Raw genomic sequence first — 17,802 nt, 5'->3', positions numbered from 1 at the left:
ATCTTTTTTTAAACATACGTTTTTTGAAATAAAAATAATTTTTTTTTATGTGAAGTAAAATTTTTAATGTAAAATACTTTGGTGTAATTTAATAATTTTATAAATTGATTTATAAAATAATTTATAAAATTAAGAATTAAGAACCATAATTTTATAATTTTCTGTTTAATAAACTTAAATAAAGACAGCTTGATAATTAAAATTGTTATGTTTTTAAAATGCTTGTAACATGATTTTTTAATTAATGGTGTATTGATTGGAACATACGCTAGTAGATTAATACATCTGTCTATATATAGTAAGTAACAAGAGGGTAAGAAATGGTATAGGTATAGTTCTACGCGAATCGATCAGTGTAGGAATGCAGGAAGTATACATCGTACACAACAAAGTCAACGTGGTTAAAAACATAGCTAATTTCCTGTTATCCTTCGAAGCGAGCGATATTTTTTATCGATGCCTTTGTCCGAACTTTTGTGCTCATATTAGCGGTCATCAAGACTATAAAACTATTATCTTACTTTCACGAATAACTATAATCTGATTAAACATAATCATCTTAACTTTACAACCCTACTTTTATGAGTTAACCTAATATTATTAAGTTGTCTCAAATGTAGAACACTTAGATGTTTAAAAAAACATTGTAGTACACTTAAAAGCAAAAATTTATGCAAAAATTTGATAAAATAAAAAATATTGAAGGTAAAAAATAGTCTAAGTTATTAATAAATATATATTTAAAAATATAATACTAATTGCAACAGGATAAACAGAATTTACTGTAATTTAGTGTAAAAATAGGTTATGTCAAGCAATTTAGTAAAAGACCCAGTAAATGATAATTCAACAAGGAAAAAACACATTGAAAGGAAGTAGTATCAGCGATTATCATAATGAGCAAATAGTCGTTGGATAAGGAATAAACTAGTCAAATCTGGTAGTATTAGCTGTGCACCGGTTGCTGCAACTTCTGGTAAAATGTAGCGTGGTTCAACCACGAGGAGAGAAACGCGTTGTTATACCTTCAATATTATGTAGTAAGTTTGTTTCATCAACGGCCTTAGAATCTACCGGTTCTCGGAAGTAGATTTTTCTTAAAAACACTCCATGACATACACACTCTCACCTAAATTACTTCACAGGTTTTAGAAGAGAAAGTGGAAACACCAAAATAGTAGGTCGAAGCAGACCTATTAATATTATTTTTGTAATAAATTATATAAAATTACGGAAGAAAAGATTTCTATTAAATTGTAAATATAAAAGCCCTCAGATGGGTTACCGTTTATTGTAAAAAAAGACTATGTTCACTCAAAGCTAAGTGCAGAAGTTTTGTACTGACTCTAAACAAAATAAAACATTTAACTCATCCTTATCTAAACAAAATAATATTTAATCAAACCTTTCCCAAACAAAACAGTATTTACCAAACCCCAAATAAAATTATTTAACCTAACCTAAACAAACTAATATTTAACCTAACCCAAATGATCATAAAAAAAACTAATAGTGTATTGACAGCAAAAGTCTTTATCTCTCCTAACGAAATATCCTTCGGGAACAGTAGACACGCACGCACTCACGCGTAACACAAAGAGAAGAAAAAGAATACAGTTTACCAACCTGGTCGTTGTACAGCGCATACTGCGTCGGTGGTGGATAAGGAGGCGGAAACTGCCAGACAATATGATCAGTCGGATTGGCCGAAGCGTAAACGGTATCCTGTTCGATGGTCGTTGTATTTCCAAGATCCGTTGACATCGTAGTCGTGGAAGTTTGCGTGCAACAACCCTCGACAGGATAAGAGGACGAAACGATCGTCGAGACCGGCGGCGTCGTTGCCGTCTGGACTACAGCCGGCTCCGGATGCACGGCGTTCGAATGATCCTCTCGTTTCCGCAATTTGCTACGGACAAGACGAATCGCTATCATAGTTCCATTGCTCCCGACCATCTTTCTTTTGTATTTCAGGTACAGCTTCGAGAGCTTCTTCTTAACTTGCGAAGAAATTTTCAGGCTGTTTATGGTAGAACTCTCGAACGAATCGAGAATTCTGATGGTTTGTTGAAGAAAAAAGTTTCACGGTTTACGTGGTAAATCAAATACAGCGAGAGAACGCGATTATTCTCTTTAGAAAATAAATAGCCGATGATTCTCTTCAGGGGCAAAATTGCTTCTAGTCAGTCTTTGTTCTCTCTCTCTTTCGATCTCTCACTTTCCTCGATGCCTTTCTCTTCGAAATCCTCAGTTAAGCCTTCGTCGTAAATTACCGATATATCACACGGGGAACGTTTGTTTAATTTTTGATGGAAATTGATTTGGTATTCTTCCTTTCAGCCCACCTTTTCTCGCTTTTTACTTCTTTATTTACTGACGATGCATGCTTGCTTATGTGCTCACTACAAACGATGACTAGTTTCGTGTTGTAAAGCAACACCGGATTTTTGAACTGCAGGATCAATCAAAAAAGAAGAACCACCACCCGGCTTCTCTCACTGCCGAAGGGCGCGCGAGCTGCCAGAACTCACAGAAACAATACTACGCTTCGCTCATTTCAAAGCCAACTGAGCTCTGAGCCAGATGATGGCGTGCCGCGTTATTATATACTGTCATGTGACGTCACCGTCGTGCCGCGTCGCGATTGGAGGAGGCGCGAAGCTACGGCCAATCGGACCACGCGTTACGTGAAATTCGAACGGTACACGCTTGCTTGAACAGTTTCGTCGTCATTCCGGTAAAGTTGGTAAAGCCAGTTGCGAACGATGCATACTTTTTTCAAACCGGTAACGTTCGCTTGGAAATAGCATTATCCAAACTATCAACGTACAACTATATACAGTTAGAACTGCCAATATATATTATGTATGTTTTGTTACTGGATAAAACCTTGATAAATGAACTTTTGATCGCTCGTAATTAATCCGGCCATGATTATGTGGCTTTTAGAGCGTATCCATTAAATCCAGTATTTATTTGTTATTACCGTTAATCCAAAAGTGAGTTTTTTTTAGAACAAAAGAACAAATAATCTTGGAGCATACAATATTGATGTATCGATGGATTTGTTTGCTTATCGGTGTTTATTTGATCATTTTATTTTTGAAGTGAAACTTTTACGATTCGATGCAGTAGCGGTTACAATCAACTGTCGGATCTTAGCGTTATGAAAACTGCAAGCAAATTTCAAAATCACGAAATGCCTATACACAATTTTTTCCGCTGCACTGAAGAGTATTTGTTCAATTTATTCAGCATGTATGTTCAATTACAAGGTGTAAAATAACTTCTAAAAAATTAAGTTTGCCACTTGTATGAAAACATGTAAAATCGAGTAAGTATTGTTAACGTATTTTTTTTATACTTGGCTCCCATCCAAAAAAGTAGTGTTACAAAATAAAAACAATTTAAAATTTTGCAGAGTGAACTTCAGCCGAATGATACTTTTTGTTTTGATACTTCATCTTCCAAAGAAAGTGCTTTATACGTTAAAATTTAAGTTGATGGTAAATAGACCCAGACAGAATGGGGGAAATTAGGTGGGTGTATCCGTGTGATCTATTTAATTAGTGTCTATTCTTATCTTGGGTGTGTACACACATTGTGGTTATATTACAAAACTACCTGAATTGTCGCGTTAAATATAACTGATTCGTGCAAAAATCAGGTATGGTGAAATTTCTTTATTCTTTTAGAACAAATCTGATTTCAATACATATTTTTTCATGTAAATATAAGTGAACGTAGAAATATAAATATTAATGCTTCCCATGATATAGTGGGATCGTAAAACTATTTGAAAATAATTTGCACTATGATATAGCGAGATTGTAAATTGTTTTAATTTGTATACAATGTTTTAGAACAAATCTGAATTGTTTCAATACATAATTTTTTATGTAAATATAAGTAAAGATAGAAATATGAATATTAATAATCCTCATGATATAGTGAGGTTGTAAAACTATTTGAAAATAATTTGCACTATAGCGAGGTCCTCAATTTTTTAAATTTGAATCAAACTGTAATAGTTGTAATGATATAATTTCGTTATGAAATCGCTATCGTGGCAGACACTGACAACGTGATCACTCGATATCATTATAAAATTGATTGATAATCAGAGATAATTTATCTGTATGAAGAAGAAGTTCAATGAGTAATATGTCTGTTAATTGGATCCATTTATTAACTATCATTACCTCTCAACATTTTATCACTTGAGTTTTCCCAGTATTACGATTAAACTTGACTCACCGTCTCATTCAATAGCTTCCACGTAAGGAGCAAGTTAATTAATATTGTTAAATATGTACTTTGTGCCGTACCTGGTACTTGAAAGATTATTTTTTAATAACCCTAATGCAATGTGGTAAAATGGGAAATTTTGGAGGATCGTTTTGAAATATATAAATTGCTGATTAACGTTAATTGCAAAAATTTAATAATGTAATAATTTTTTTTAGTAACACTAATTGCAAATGACTTTAATTAATTGTAATAACTGCAATTTTAATTTAAATTAAGGCAATTATTATTGCAATATTAATTGAAGTAATTTAATAACTTAATTTTTCATTTAGATAAGTTCTAATTTCATTTAGAGATAATTATAAATGAAATATTTAATAATAATTTTAATAATTTATTTTTAATATTAGTAATTCACTTTTTTTTCATTTGAACGTTACTTGAAGTAAAGTCAGCACGATTGAACGTATAAAATATTCTGCAATATTCATTAAAAATAGAATATCAGATTTTGCGATTAAACAAACAAGGAAGGCCAAATTCGATTCAATCAACACAAAGCTGAAAAGAACGAGATGTTGGCATTTAACCAAGTCACGAGTTTCAGATTTGCTTGTCGAAATTGAATTCGATTTTCCCGAAGGGAATTTATAAAAAGGACATATAATTTTCAGAGAATCAACAAACTTTGTAAAAAAAGAAAATCTAAAATTACCGTAACATCTTGTACTATTAAAGATAATACAAATAAAAATAGGGTAGCTCATAATGTGTTGAATAATTTTATTTAATAACTAATTATTTTTTATTGCTCTATATTCAATGAACTTGTTATGAGTACGGAAACTTTCTTCTTTATCTGCAGATTTAATACGTCTATCGTGTCTGTTGAATTCAAGTTTAATCAATTCACGCTTTTACTGTACTCGAAAGCACTTTCTACTCTATATTTGGTGAATTTCAATCGCGCTAATTATAATCCTTTTCTATCTAGGTCCTTTTTTATTCTGTATTAAGATACCATCAGCTACTACGTTTTATGAGGTGTAACCGATTATTAACGAACTACTACGTTATTTTGAGATAAATAATAAATAATTTTGGGATAAATTGTTTATTAATAACGTAGTAGTACGTTCTATAAATTGTAACCTATTGTTAACGTACTACTACGTTATTTTTGGATAAATAATAATAAATAATTTTGGAATGAATTGTTTAATAATAACGTAGTAGTACGTTCTATAAATTGTAACCGATTGTTAACGTACTACTACGTTATTTTTGGATAAATAATAATAAATAATTTTGGGATGAATTGTTTAATAATAACGTAGTAGTACGTTCTGTAAATTGTAACCGATTGTTAACGTACTACTACGTTATTTTTGGATAAATAATAATAAATAATTTTGGAATGAATTGTTTAATAATAACGTAGTAGTACGTTCTGTAAATTGTAATCGATCGTTGATGATTGTTTCTACGTTTCTATCAATTCATATCAGAGTTTCTATTTATACCAGAGTACTACGTTCTTTTATACATTATAAGTGGTTTTCATTGATATATAATTTAAAAATTTATAACCGACGGAAATGTACTAGTCTTCCTGTAATTCATAATTCTACAAACTATGTGTTTACGAAGTTTATTGCTGTACGATTTTTAAAAAGGTTTCTATTGACGTACTACTACGTTGCTCTAAAATTCATAATTGATTTACAAATATTATTGTAATAAATTTTTTAATATACTTTAATTTTAATTATTCTAATTGATTTTATGTTTTTATAAAATTTATAAGCATGTTAGCTATAATACTAACGTAGTAATACGTTCTGTTGTAAATTGTAAGTAGGACTAAATTTGTAAGTAGTTACAGACGTATTGTTATATGTAGTGTAATTTATTCTAATTGATGTTATGTTTTTTAAAAAATAAGTATGTTATAGCTACTAACGTAGTAATACGTTCTATTGTAAATTGTAAGTAGGACTAAATTTGTAAGTAGTTACAAACGTACTGTTATATGTAGTGTAATTTATTATAATTGATGTTATGTTTTTATAAAAATAAGTACGTTCTAGCTACTAACGTAGTAGAACGTTCTATTATAAATTATAAGTAGAACGTATAATTTTATAAGTAGTTACAGACGTACTGTTATGCGTAGACTGTGAACGTAGTTAAACATAGAAATATATTTAAGTCATGACTAATTATTAATGACGTACTACTACGTCTTCGCGAATTCTAAAAATACTCAAACTCAAGAGCATGTTTCGTTATAACTTGTAACTGATTGATGTCGCAGTAATCATATCTTTTCGAAGTACACAGCTGTTTATCGATGACGTAGTACTACGTTTTCCATAATCAGTATCTTGTTTATTATTAAGGTATCGACTAGTAATATCACTGACTTTTTATCAATCGTAATTAGCTCTTATTTGACTCTACGAATACAAAATTTGTTATTAATAATAATACCATTCTAAATTCATTTTAAACTACAGTGAAAATTACTGAAGTAAACGACCGGCTTAACAACAAATAAAAAATATCTGTGTATAAATTTTTCCCTGCATAAACATTTATTTAAGCAACAACCACCGTTATCTTTGAAGCGTGAAAAAAATAACGTGTCAGAAAATTGAAGACGAGCAATCCCTCGATCTTTGCTCTTTCAGATACAAGAAGAATCTTTTTTGTGTTACACAAAGGTTCGCAATAATAAGATGACCAGTTAATTACGTGTATGACGTGTGTAGTCGTCGAATCTCTACTACAATATGGTTGTAGTATATACACGTCGTGTAAGATAAAAAATTATCATTGACTACAAAAATTTTATAAAATCGAAAATTTTATAAAACGTGGTAAGAATATTATTTGGTTTTATTTACTCTTTATGTTACAGTAAATTGAACAAAGAAAATAAATAAATAATAAAAATAATAATAGCAATACTAATAGCAATAATAATAATAATAATAATAAGAATGATAATAGCATTTAAATAAATTTTAAATTGAAATTTTCTAAATTACTTTGCTCCTTTAACTTTGTCTTATTTTTTTATTTATTTTATTATTTTTTATCGATTTTCAAGCTTTTATTAAAAATAACATATTCAAAAATAAACTGTTAACTTTTTTTTGCTAAATAAAAATATAATCATTCCTCATTTTTTGTAAAAATTTATAGTAGGACCATTTACAATGCGTTTGATGTATAATACACATTGTTGCTTGATTTTAACTCAGCACTCTTTTGTGCCATTTTTTGAAACTAAATTCCGCAGTTAACGGGTTAAAAACATATTACCATAATTTTGCAAGTATAAGCGTGAGTATCTCTCTGTTCAAATTAAAGTATAAAATATCTATCTTCTTTGAAAAAAATCACGTTCGAATCGAATGAAAACAACGAACGCAAACATTTTCTTTCCGCAAATTTACGTTAATTTACGCAATTTTGCTAAATGCAAAGCGTAACTAGGGGGATATCGCCGGCTGAGTCAGCTCCGTTGAAATCGGTAAATTCCCTAGAAAACATGTTTGGTCTTCCGTAGTTCGCGGATTATCCAACTCGATAAATATTATTCTTTTTGACAATCGTTTCGCACGATAACAATAATCGCAATCGTTTTTTTTTTATACGTTTATAAATGAATATTTAGCATCTTAAGGATAAAACGTGACAAACATTTATGCGTAAACATTCTTCTTCTTTTTCCTTTTATTCGAAAAATGTTCTATCTATACAGCGCATTATCGGGCTTTATCTACTTAATTAATATTTTCGCAACCATTAGCGTAGTAATATACTTTTTAATCGACTGTAACTGGTTTATATGCAGATTTCACACAACATCTAAGTATAAGTGGTCTTCCACAACGTAGTAATACATTGAAATTAACACTAATCTTATCAGCGTATAATTTAAATTTTAAAATTGAAAATGAAGTTGAATAATAAATACACAAATTCAAAACAAGTGAATAAATTTTGTAGGTTACAATAACAAACTTGTAAAATGGCTACTTGATTCCTTTGGTTTTGATGTTTAACCTAACTGATTGTTCTAATGACTGAATCTACTGTCAGTTATTTAGCAGTCATTTTTAAAAATTTATGTCAACAGCAAAATTAGTGAATGAATAAATGAAACATGAATTAATATTAATTCTTTATCTTCATGAAGATCAGCATACATTTCAAAGAAGTCAGCAAATCTTGTAACTTACAATAACAAACTTACAAAATGGCTACTTGACTCCTTTGGTTTTGATGTTTAATCTAACTGATTGTTCTAATGACTGAATCTACTCTCAGTTATTTAGCAGTCATTTTTAAAAATTTATGTCAACAGCAAAATTAGTAAATGAACAAATGAAACATAAATTAATATTAATTCTTTATCTTCATGAAGATTAGCATACATTTCAAAGAACTCAGCAAATCTTGTAATTTACAATAACAAACTTACAAAATGGCTACTTGACTCCTTTGGTTTTGATGTTTAATCTAACTGATTGTTCTAATGACTGAATCTACTCTCAGTTATTTAGCAGTCATTTTTAAAAATTTATGTCAACAGCAAAATTAGTGAATGAACAAATGAAACATGAATTAATATTAATTCTTTATCTTCATGAAGATCAGTATAGATTTCAAAGAACTCAGCAAATCTTGTAATTTACAATAACAAACTTACAAAATGGCTACTTGATTCCTTTGGTTTTATAGTTTAATCTAACTGATTGTCCTAGTAACTGAGTGCAAGGTAAATTATTTAGCAGTAAATTTTTTACATTTGTTAGTAATACGTTTACTAAAAGTCTGGTTGGTCATTGTCAAGATCACAGTAATACAATTTTTTAAAATTGGAGGCTCATCATTATCGTAGCTCTACTTGCTAAGCGTTGTAATTGATTGCCAAGAGTTTCAAGCGATTATTACTTCGTTTTTTAAGTTTATTTACATATTGGTAATTATCCATAATTTCTGAGTACGTTTTTTTACATCTGTAGACGATTATTACGTACCATACCTATTTATAATATACATATAATTGCTGTACATAGTGTCATATTCAAAAATAGTAATATAGTGTTTGAACTAATATAGTTTTGAAAATCAGTAATATAATAGTGTTAAAAAATAATTTTCAGTTAACCAAAAATAGTACATTTATCAAAAATTCAGACATGAATTAAAAAATAGTAATATAACAATATTTAAAAGCAATAACCCAGTAATGTTTAAATATAATTTTCACCAAAAATATAAAATAAATAAAATAATTCTGACCAAAAACAGTTTATCAAAAATTCGTACACGTTTGTTAACGTAATACGATATTTTTTAAAAATTTGTAGATGCTTGCAGATAATATGATAATACATCGTTCTATAAATTGTAATCAATGGTATTATTATCTTCGTTTAAAATCTACAGCTACTACAACGTAGTAATACAGCATCTGATATTTTCCACAACTTTTCTGCAAGACCTTCAGACGATATAAAAAACCGTTATTTAGAAAAAGTCTAAGCTCCATGAATCAAAAAGTGTACACAAAAACGATGTACCGCGCGTGAAGCTAACGGTATACGTACTCATATGTTTTTTTACTTGCAAACCTTGCAGAATTTCATTATAATCTAATATTGTCTGTAATTTGAATTTGCGGCAAGAAAATTACTTTCAATGCTATGCTATTTACAAAGTAATCATCCGATGGATGTTTTTTATTCGTTAAATTTTAGTTACAGAAGTGTTTTATTTTATTTGAAGCATTTGAGATATTGTTTACTTCAAATTAAAAATTATTATTGTAACAATTAATCTATGGATTAGAAGTTATGAAAGTTAAGAAGTTAACTGGGTTTCTACTAAATTTTTTATTTCTTTTACTGAAATTTACGACACTATAATAAAATTTATTTTTCAATTTCAACTCAAAATAAAAAATACGATATTTTTAAGGTTTATTGTTGTATGTTGAGAGTATTGTTTATTTTAAAAATGGTTAGAATTGTTAGAATTACGGTAAAACTTCAATATGTACAGATTAGGGGTTTTCAACTTGATTTCTACAAAATTTTTGATTTCTATTACTAAAACTTACAATTACATAATAAAATGTATTTTTTGGCTTTAATTTAAAATAAGAAGCACACAATTTTTAAGTTTTATTTGATTTATGTTGAAAGTATTTACTTTAAAAATTTGTAGAATTGCTCTAACAATTAAATTACGGATTAGGGGTCCTCATGTCAGTCTCCAAAATATTTTTGGTTTCTATTATTGAAACTAACTATTCCATAATAAAATTTGTTTTTCAGTTTTAATTTAAAATAAGAAGCACACAATATTTAACCTTTATTTGATTTATATTAAAAGTATTTACGTTAAGAATTGTTAGAATTATGGTAGCAATTGATCCACAGATTAGGGGTTCACAACTCGACTTTCACGGACTTATAGATTAAAGATACGGGCTTAAAGATATTAACTTTCTGTTAATAAAATTTGAACTGCACTTTAAAATAACAGTTCGAAACTGTTGTTTTGAAAGTTCCATTTAATTTTAACTACTTTGAAGTAATTATCAATGTTAAACGATAATTAATATCAATTTTTGCTTGATATAAATATTATAGATCTTCTGATCTTTCGAAGTTAATCGTCGAAACAAAAATGAATTAAGAGGCAAAATAAATTAGTGATCCGATCGATATGTTATCGATCTCGTGATGTACAAAACGTGTAAAATTACAAGCTGCGAAAGTGTTAATAATCCGCTATCTGGAATATTTCTCATTTTGCGAGAAACATTTCTGTATTATCGCGAACATCGTATTTCGAGAAACCCGACAGATAACAGACAGAAACAATGAGAAAGAAAGAAAGAAAAAAAGTGAAAGAGGAACGCATAGAGAGAAGAATAGAGCGTATTTTCATGGAAAGCGTATCGCAACGAGAGTGTACCTGGATAAAATCTCAATGCGAAGTTTGCTCAAGTGAATCAAACGAAAATACGAAGAAATGTATTTTTATCGATTGCGGTCTTCGATGTATGGAGAAACCTTTCCGCATAATCTCAATCACGATGCTGTTCGACAGGAAAACTTACAATTGGGTAAATCCACGATAAATTCCTTTATTGCGATTTAGAAGAAAATTCCTTTATAGACTGTAACGGATTTCCTCATTTTATTCACGTGAACTTACGCGTGACCTTCGAATTCGATTCACGGTTGCTGATAATCTCTTTAAGGTCCGCCAATGCGAGTTCTAACAAAGACGTAAAGTTCGCTTCAGACGTTTCTATTGTTTCGCGACCTTTACTTTGCACCTCGTAAAACTTACTACAGGGTCATTTTCGACGTTCGATTTCAGTTATTGTTGTAACGTCACTCCGGAGTACAGTCACAGAGTACCAGAGGCGACTCTCTCTGTCGGCACCTTTGATCTCTCGAAAACGTCCCTTCAAATTGGTTGCACAAACGAGCGGGAAATTTAAATCGAGCAAATCTACTTTCACGTCAATCTCCAATAATTTGGAATATATTTGTAATAAATTTTCTGTATATAATATTGTCTTTTGAGGTATTTTTATCAATTTTACGCCGTTGAAAAGTTGAAAAAGAAAAGAACAAAAATGATTGCTCTACAAAATATATTCGAAGAATATGTATTACGGAAATGATTATTACAAATAACTTGTAAGAAAATGAAAAACTATATATCACAAGAAACTACAGATGAATGTGTTACAGAGATATGACAAAATATTTATTACAAATAAATTACTGGTGAATATGCAGGTTTAAACTATTCTTTTTCCGCCATACTTCTACACTGTGCGCATGCGCAGCCCCGATTCTTTTGATTTGGACATTTAAACTGGTCCTCTGTCTCTCTAGGAGGTTTCCTTGTCTAGTGTCGCCTCTTGTTATATCTACTCTTTGCTACAGAATCATTTTTGACGTTACTCAAAGATTTTTTCAAAAACTTTTATCGACGTTCGATTTCAATTATTATTGTAACGCCGCTCTGTAGTAGCCTCTGTTTTATTGAACAAAAATAAAGACGCAAAATGGGGATTTGCTAACGTTTTTATCAATCAATTCACTTGTACTGTGCATCGTCATAGATAAGGATACGTTCACAATTCTTGGTATATTTACGTAGGGCTTAAATTGGATTTGGTAACTGTGGATTTTAAGAGTTGCAGACTTCCGGTCGTTACTTTCGGCCCTTTTGTGGTCTGGACATTTGGGATTTTAGAAATTAGGCTTCTGATTATTGTCTTAGCTTTGGACAAGTTAATTTGACTTGACTGATGATTGGCTTTGGAAAGTTTGGGGCTAATCAGATATTGGTTATAAACTCAAGGATTTTGGGATTTTTAGTATAAGCACTAGGATTTTGAGATTATAGAACTCTGGAATTTTTATTGTAAGTCTTAGAGTTTTGAAATTATAATGCTCTGGGATTTTTATTGTGGGCTCTAACACTTTTGGGTTATAGAATTTTGAGACTTTTACTTAAAAATTTTTATTATGGGTCATAGGAATTTTGAGATTATAGAAATTTGGGATTTTTAGTGTCTAGATTTTAGGATTTTTGGATTAGAGTATTTTGGGATGTTTATTACAAGCTCTAGAATTTGGAGATTTTGTTATGGGAATTTTTTTTTAATTGTGTATCTCAAAGAGAATATTTTACGTCCCAGAAAATGTCCCAGTATTTCAATATTTTAATATTAAAAATGAGAAATTTGCATTAACCTTCTTCGAACCGTTTCGCTATAGTCATATCTGTCTGGAGAGTCGGCGACGCACCGTTTATTAGTCATATCAGTGTACTTATATCAGTCTATTTATACTACGAATCCTAGAACTCCTATAGCGATGCAGATGAGTAAGACTCCGGTCAATTTTTATATTTTGCATCTGCACTTACGAACACAACCCAGAGTTAATTTTTATATTTGTTTACCAACACTTGCAAACATAACCTCAAATCTATTTTTACATTTTTCCTCGACACTTACAAACATAACTCAGAGTTAATTTTTATATTTTTCACTAACACTTACTAGCATAACCCCAAGTCAATTTTTATATTTTTCCTCGACAGTTATAAATATAACCTCAAATTTATTTTTGTATTTTGCCCCGACACTTACAAACATAACTCAGAGTTAATTTTTATATTTTTCACTAACACTTACTAGCATAACCCCAAGTAAATTTTTATATTTTTCCTCGACAGTTACAAACATAACATCAAATCTATTTTTACATTTTTCCTCGACACTTACAAACATAACCTCAAATAAATTTTTATGTCTTTTCTCAATACTTATAAACATAACCTCAAAACAATTTTTATATTTTTCCCCAACACTTAAAAACATAATCTCAAATCTATTTTTATATTTTTCCTCGACACTTACGAACATAACCTCAAATCAATTTTTATATCTCTCCCCAACACTCACCTAACCTACAAATCTCTACAATCTCGTTACCTAAAACCATAAATATCACCGCTCCAAAAATACCGCAACTAAAAATACACACCACTCCAATTAAAAAAAGTGATATTAATTTTCCTAATAGTTATGCAAAGATCAGAGATAGCGATTAACCATCCATTTGAAAATTAATCGTTACATCTTTTATAATCGATGTTCTTACAATAGACCCACTGTTAAATTGAATAATTGATGATATGATGCTAATAATACAGTAATCCATTTACAGGTGAGCCAATTGAAGAAGAAATACCAAGAGAAAAATTACGGGTGGCCTTAATTGGATTGAACTTTAGTAGATGAATGCACGCAATTTGTTCATGTACGTCCAATTAAGCTACAATTAATGCTTGAGGCGGGCATTAAATTCCATCCAGTTGTAGACTTTCTATTTTCAATAATTCCAGATCTTCCTTTGTGAGAACTCGTTCAATTGAAGTGATTTAACAAAACGTTCCTCGTCTCTGTCGCTTCCTTTTCGTTTGTTGTTCTGTTCTTTAAGAAGAAGCTCTCGAAATTGTTTACCTGCTCATTTTCTTCTTTTTAGGGCAATAATTTTCTCCTTTATGACATCATTAAATGATAAATAATAGTATGAAGTTAAATGTACTAACTCTTTAATGTTCATTTAATGTTTATTAAATGAAGTGAAGTTTAATCTTGAATTTAATTAACCTGTCACGATCGAAAATTAATTTATAATTCATTAAAACATCTCATTAGTCTTTAGACAGCTATTAATTTGAATTAAATGTTCGTTTTTGTAATAACAGTTGATTGAATAAATATTAGCTTTTTGAACAAGAAAAAAAATTATAGAAGATAAATAAATTAATATTATATTATAAATAAATTATTTATATGATATATGTAATATAAATATTATAAATTATAATGGTGAATAGTTTATTAAATATAGTATTCAAGTTACAACTATAATTTTGAATGATACAAATAAAATTATTTCAGTCAGGTTGAAGATGTAAATTATAATATTGAATTATAAAAATAAAATAACTTTAACCATATTAAAAGTACAAAATATAATACTGAATAATAAAATAAGATAATTTCATAAAATAGCATCAACCATATTGAAAGTACAAAATATAATACTGAATTATAAAAATAAAATAACTTCAATAATACTGTATGTATATGTATAAATTACAATAAAATAAAAATAAGTTAAATATGTTAATAAATAACAAATATTTTAATAAAAATAACAAATCTTTTCAGTAATTTTAAATCTCTAAAAAATTTGAAACTTAAAATTTCTTTGTAACGAATTTATTCAAAAATATAAGTTTGATTTGTATATAGAGTTCTTCCGAGTGTAATAAATAAATAAATATTAAAGAAAAGTTTATTTTTAGTATTACCTGATCGTTACAGCCACGAGAGCAATGATTACTCCCACCAGCAACAGCGCGATCAGCACCCCGCATATCATGTATACTCTGTCGGCTGGAGGATCTGTATAAATAAAAAAGATTATGTTATTACAATACTCTGACAACGTCGTTCAGCAAATTTCAATTCTTTCCATGTCTTGCAATATCAAATAATTCGTGTACATATATTTTCACGCGCTGATTACGATTCTGACCGTTCTTTACCGTCAGTAGACTAAATCATTATTAATGGTATGGCATATAACAAGTAATTGTATACATTTAATGTTATAACAAATAATAAAAATTATCAAATTAATAGAATGATAATAGTACATTATAATTTTTGTTAACAAACTTTTCTCGAAACGTAATGATAGTTTTTATTACGAGATAAAGAATTAATTTTGAATAATACTGGGTGGTTCAGGTGAGGGGTCCTGGATGTCACGTGACCCCCTCGAGCGCGCAATTCAAATATCGTTTGAATTACGTCTTATCGTTTGTTTATTTAAATTGTAACTTCATATTTAATATTTGTTAAGATACTTTTCTCGAATGCTAGTTTTTATCACGAGATAAATTAATTTCCAATAATACTGGGTGGTCAAGGGGTCGTGGACGTCATATGACCTCCTTCGAGCGCGCAATTCAAATATCACGTGAAGTATGACTCTTTTATCTTGACCAAGTACTAACTTTTAATAATAAAAATTCAATTATGTTTTATCGTTTGCTTATTTACTGTGTAACTTCATATTTAATCTCAAATAAAATACTGCACATTTTTAACACTAAAGTGTTTATTTAATGTTAAAATACGGAGCTTTAAAATAAATCGTTTAATCTATTTGTTTGCGCACTAATTCCCCAGGTTCGTGTCAACATGCCGATCACATCGAGTCCAAAATACGGAAAGTAAATATTTGCACAAAGTTTTAAATACTTTTCGTTCACTATCGAAAGTTTGTAACATAAAAGTTGTAATATAAAAGCGTGTAACATAAAAGTTTCCCTGTACCACGTGCACTTTTGTTTATCCTCATCCCGTAATTTATTATTCGTTTTAAGCAAACTATTGTGACCTCTCAAGCAGCCAACGCGTCAAAGGGGAAAACCAGGAAAAACCAAAGACCCGATATCTGATTTAAAGACCGTTTTCCTGGAAGAATATAAAAGATACGAAAAGTTATTTTTAAACGAGGCTTTGTAACGGGTTTTAAGAATTAAACGCGTTAAGCACGGAGGATAAAATGACGCCGGTGTATACACGCCAGGTTATGACGTTATAAAAATGATGGCGTAATAGAAGTTTCACGCACGATCTTTATTCATCTTCGGCTATTGATTATAAAACCAGCTGGCCCTGATCGTTTATACGACGCTGTGGCAAAGGTTTTATATTTATGTGACGTCAAACAAAGTAAGTGTACCGTAACTATTACGTTGTTTGTTTATTTTTAAATCCTTTTCTACTACGCCAGGCGACCACGTTTCATTGTTGTAGTTTACTTAATGAACTATCAGTTGATAGGTATATTTAGAGCGAGCGTAATCAATTGTTATAGGCTCGGCATTGCCGAAGAATGGACACGGGACAATATTAATAGTTGTATGTTGTTATTGTCGATAGTGGGACTAATATTAATAGCGATACGAATGTCAATATTGATGTCGGTGCAAGTTAGTTTCAGTTTTAGTATAAATATCAGTATCAACAAACTAATATATAACAATACAAATATCCTTACACATAAATGTATCTATGTATCAACATATTAGTACACATGTGTATTGACATACGAATATACATTATATATCAGTATCAATATTATTATACATATCAATATCAACATCATAATACACAAAGGTATCTATGTATTAACATATCAGTGCATAAATGTATTAACATATGAATATACATCAGTATCACTATCAATATGTCAGTACACAAATATACTGACATATGAATATACATTAATATCAATATCAATATTATTATACTTATCAGTATCTGTATCCTAATATACTAATACCAATATCCCAACAGACTAATGTATTAATATTTTAACATATCAGTACACACATGTATTAATATAGTAATACATGTACATACTAATATACTGATGAACCACTATATTGATATATCATTATATTGATTATATTGATTTATATTGATATATCAATGTCCTCATAGACATATCAATATACCACCGCATAAACGAATCATATACCAATATTATAATACCCAAATGTACCAATTCTACGATGTATCACTACATCATTATTCATCAATTCACCAATGCATGTACATACAAATCTACCAATTCATCAAGGTATCAATCTGGCAATGTTCCGAGCCATTGGTTTATCAAGCTATCAATTTATTAACTTATTGATCTATTAGTCCATTAGTACATCCAACTAATAGTATATTAATCTAGTCATCTATCAGTCTATTAGTATATTAGTATATCAGTGTATCAGTCTATCAATGTATCAATCCACTAACCTGCTAATTTATCAATTTACCCATCCTCAAATCTATCAATCTATCAAGTGACAAATCCTCAAATCAATCAATTTGTCAATGGA

The 17,802-nt window shown here is 29.6% G+C and overlaps 1 protein-coding gene and 2 long non-coding RNA genes across 5 annotated transcripts in view; 2 read left to right on the top strand and 1 right to left on the bottom strand.

Moving 5' to 3' along the window:
- LOC100878706 (uncharacterized) overlaps positions 1 to 17,802 on the bottom strand; it is a 94,760-nt gene that overhangs the window by 5,248 nt on the left and 71,710 nt on the right. For all 3 annotated transcript variants that reach the window (XM_003703140.3, XM_012284898.2, XM_012284899.2), the window contains 2 exons: positions 15,196 to 15,289; positions 1,627 to 1,909 (listed from right to left, as the gene is read on the bottom strand). In XM_003703140.3, coding sequence (XP_003703188.1) covers positions 1,627 to 1,909; positions 15,196 to 15,289 — 377 coding nt within the window. The remainder of the gene's footprint in view (positions 1 to 1,626; positions 1,910 to 15,195; positions 15,290 to 17,802) is intronic.
- Positions 1,905 to 7,128, top strand: LOC105662448 (uncharacterized). Its single transcript, XR_001095965.2, has 3 exons — positions 1,905 to 2,999; positions 3,109 to 3,334; positions 3,422 to 7,128. It is a non-coding gene; the product is annotated as an uncharacterized LOC105662448 (long non-coding RNA).
- LOC143264587 (uncharacterized) lies at positions 10,330 to 14,607 on the top strand. Its single transcript, XR_013038366.1, has 2 exons — positions 10,330 to 11,404; positions 14,040 to 14,607. It is a non-coding gene; the product is annotated as an uncharacterized LOC143264587 (long non-coding RNA).

Source organism: Megachile rotundata, chromosome 6, assembly GCF_050947335.1.
Source record: "Megachile rotundata isolate GNS110a chromosome 6, iyMegRotu1, whole genome shotgun sequence".
NCBI classification, from domain to species: domain Eukaryota; kingdom Metazoa; phylum Arthropoda; class Insecta; order Hymenoptera; family Megachilidae; genus Megachile; species Megachile rotundata.
The sequence above is the reverse complement of the archived record's forward strand: the minus strand, read 5'-3'. Positions and strand labels throughout refer to the sequence as shown.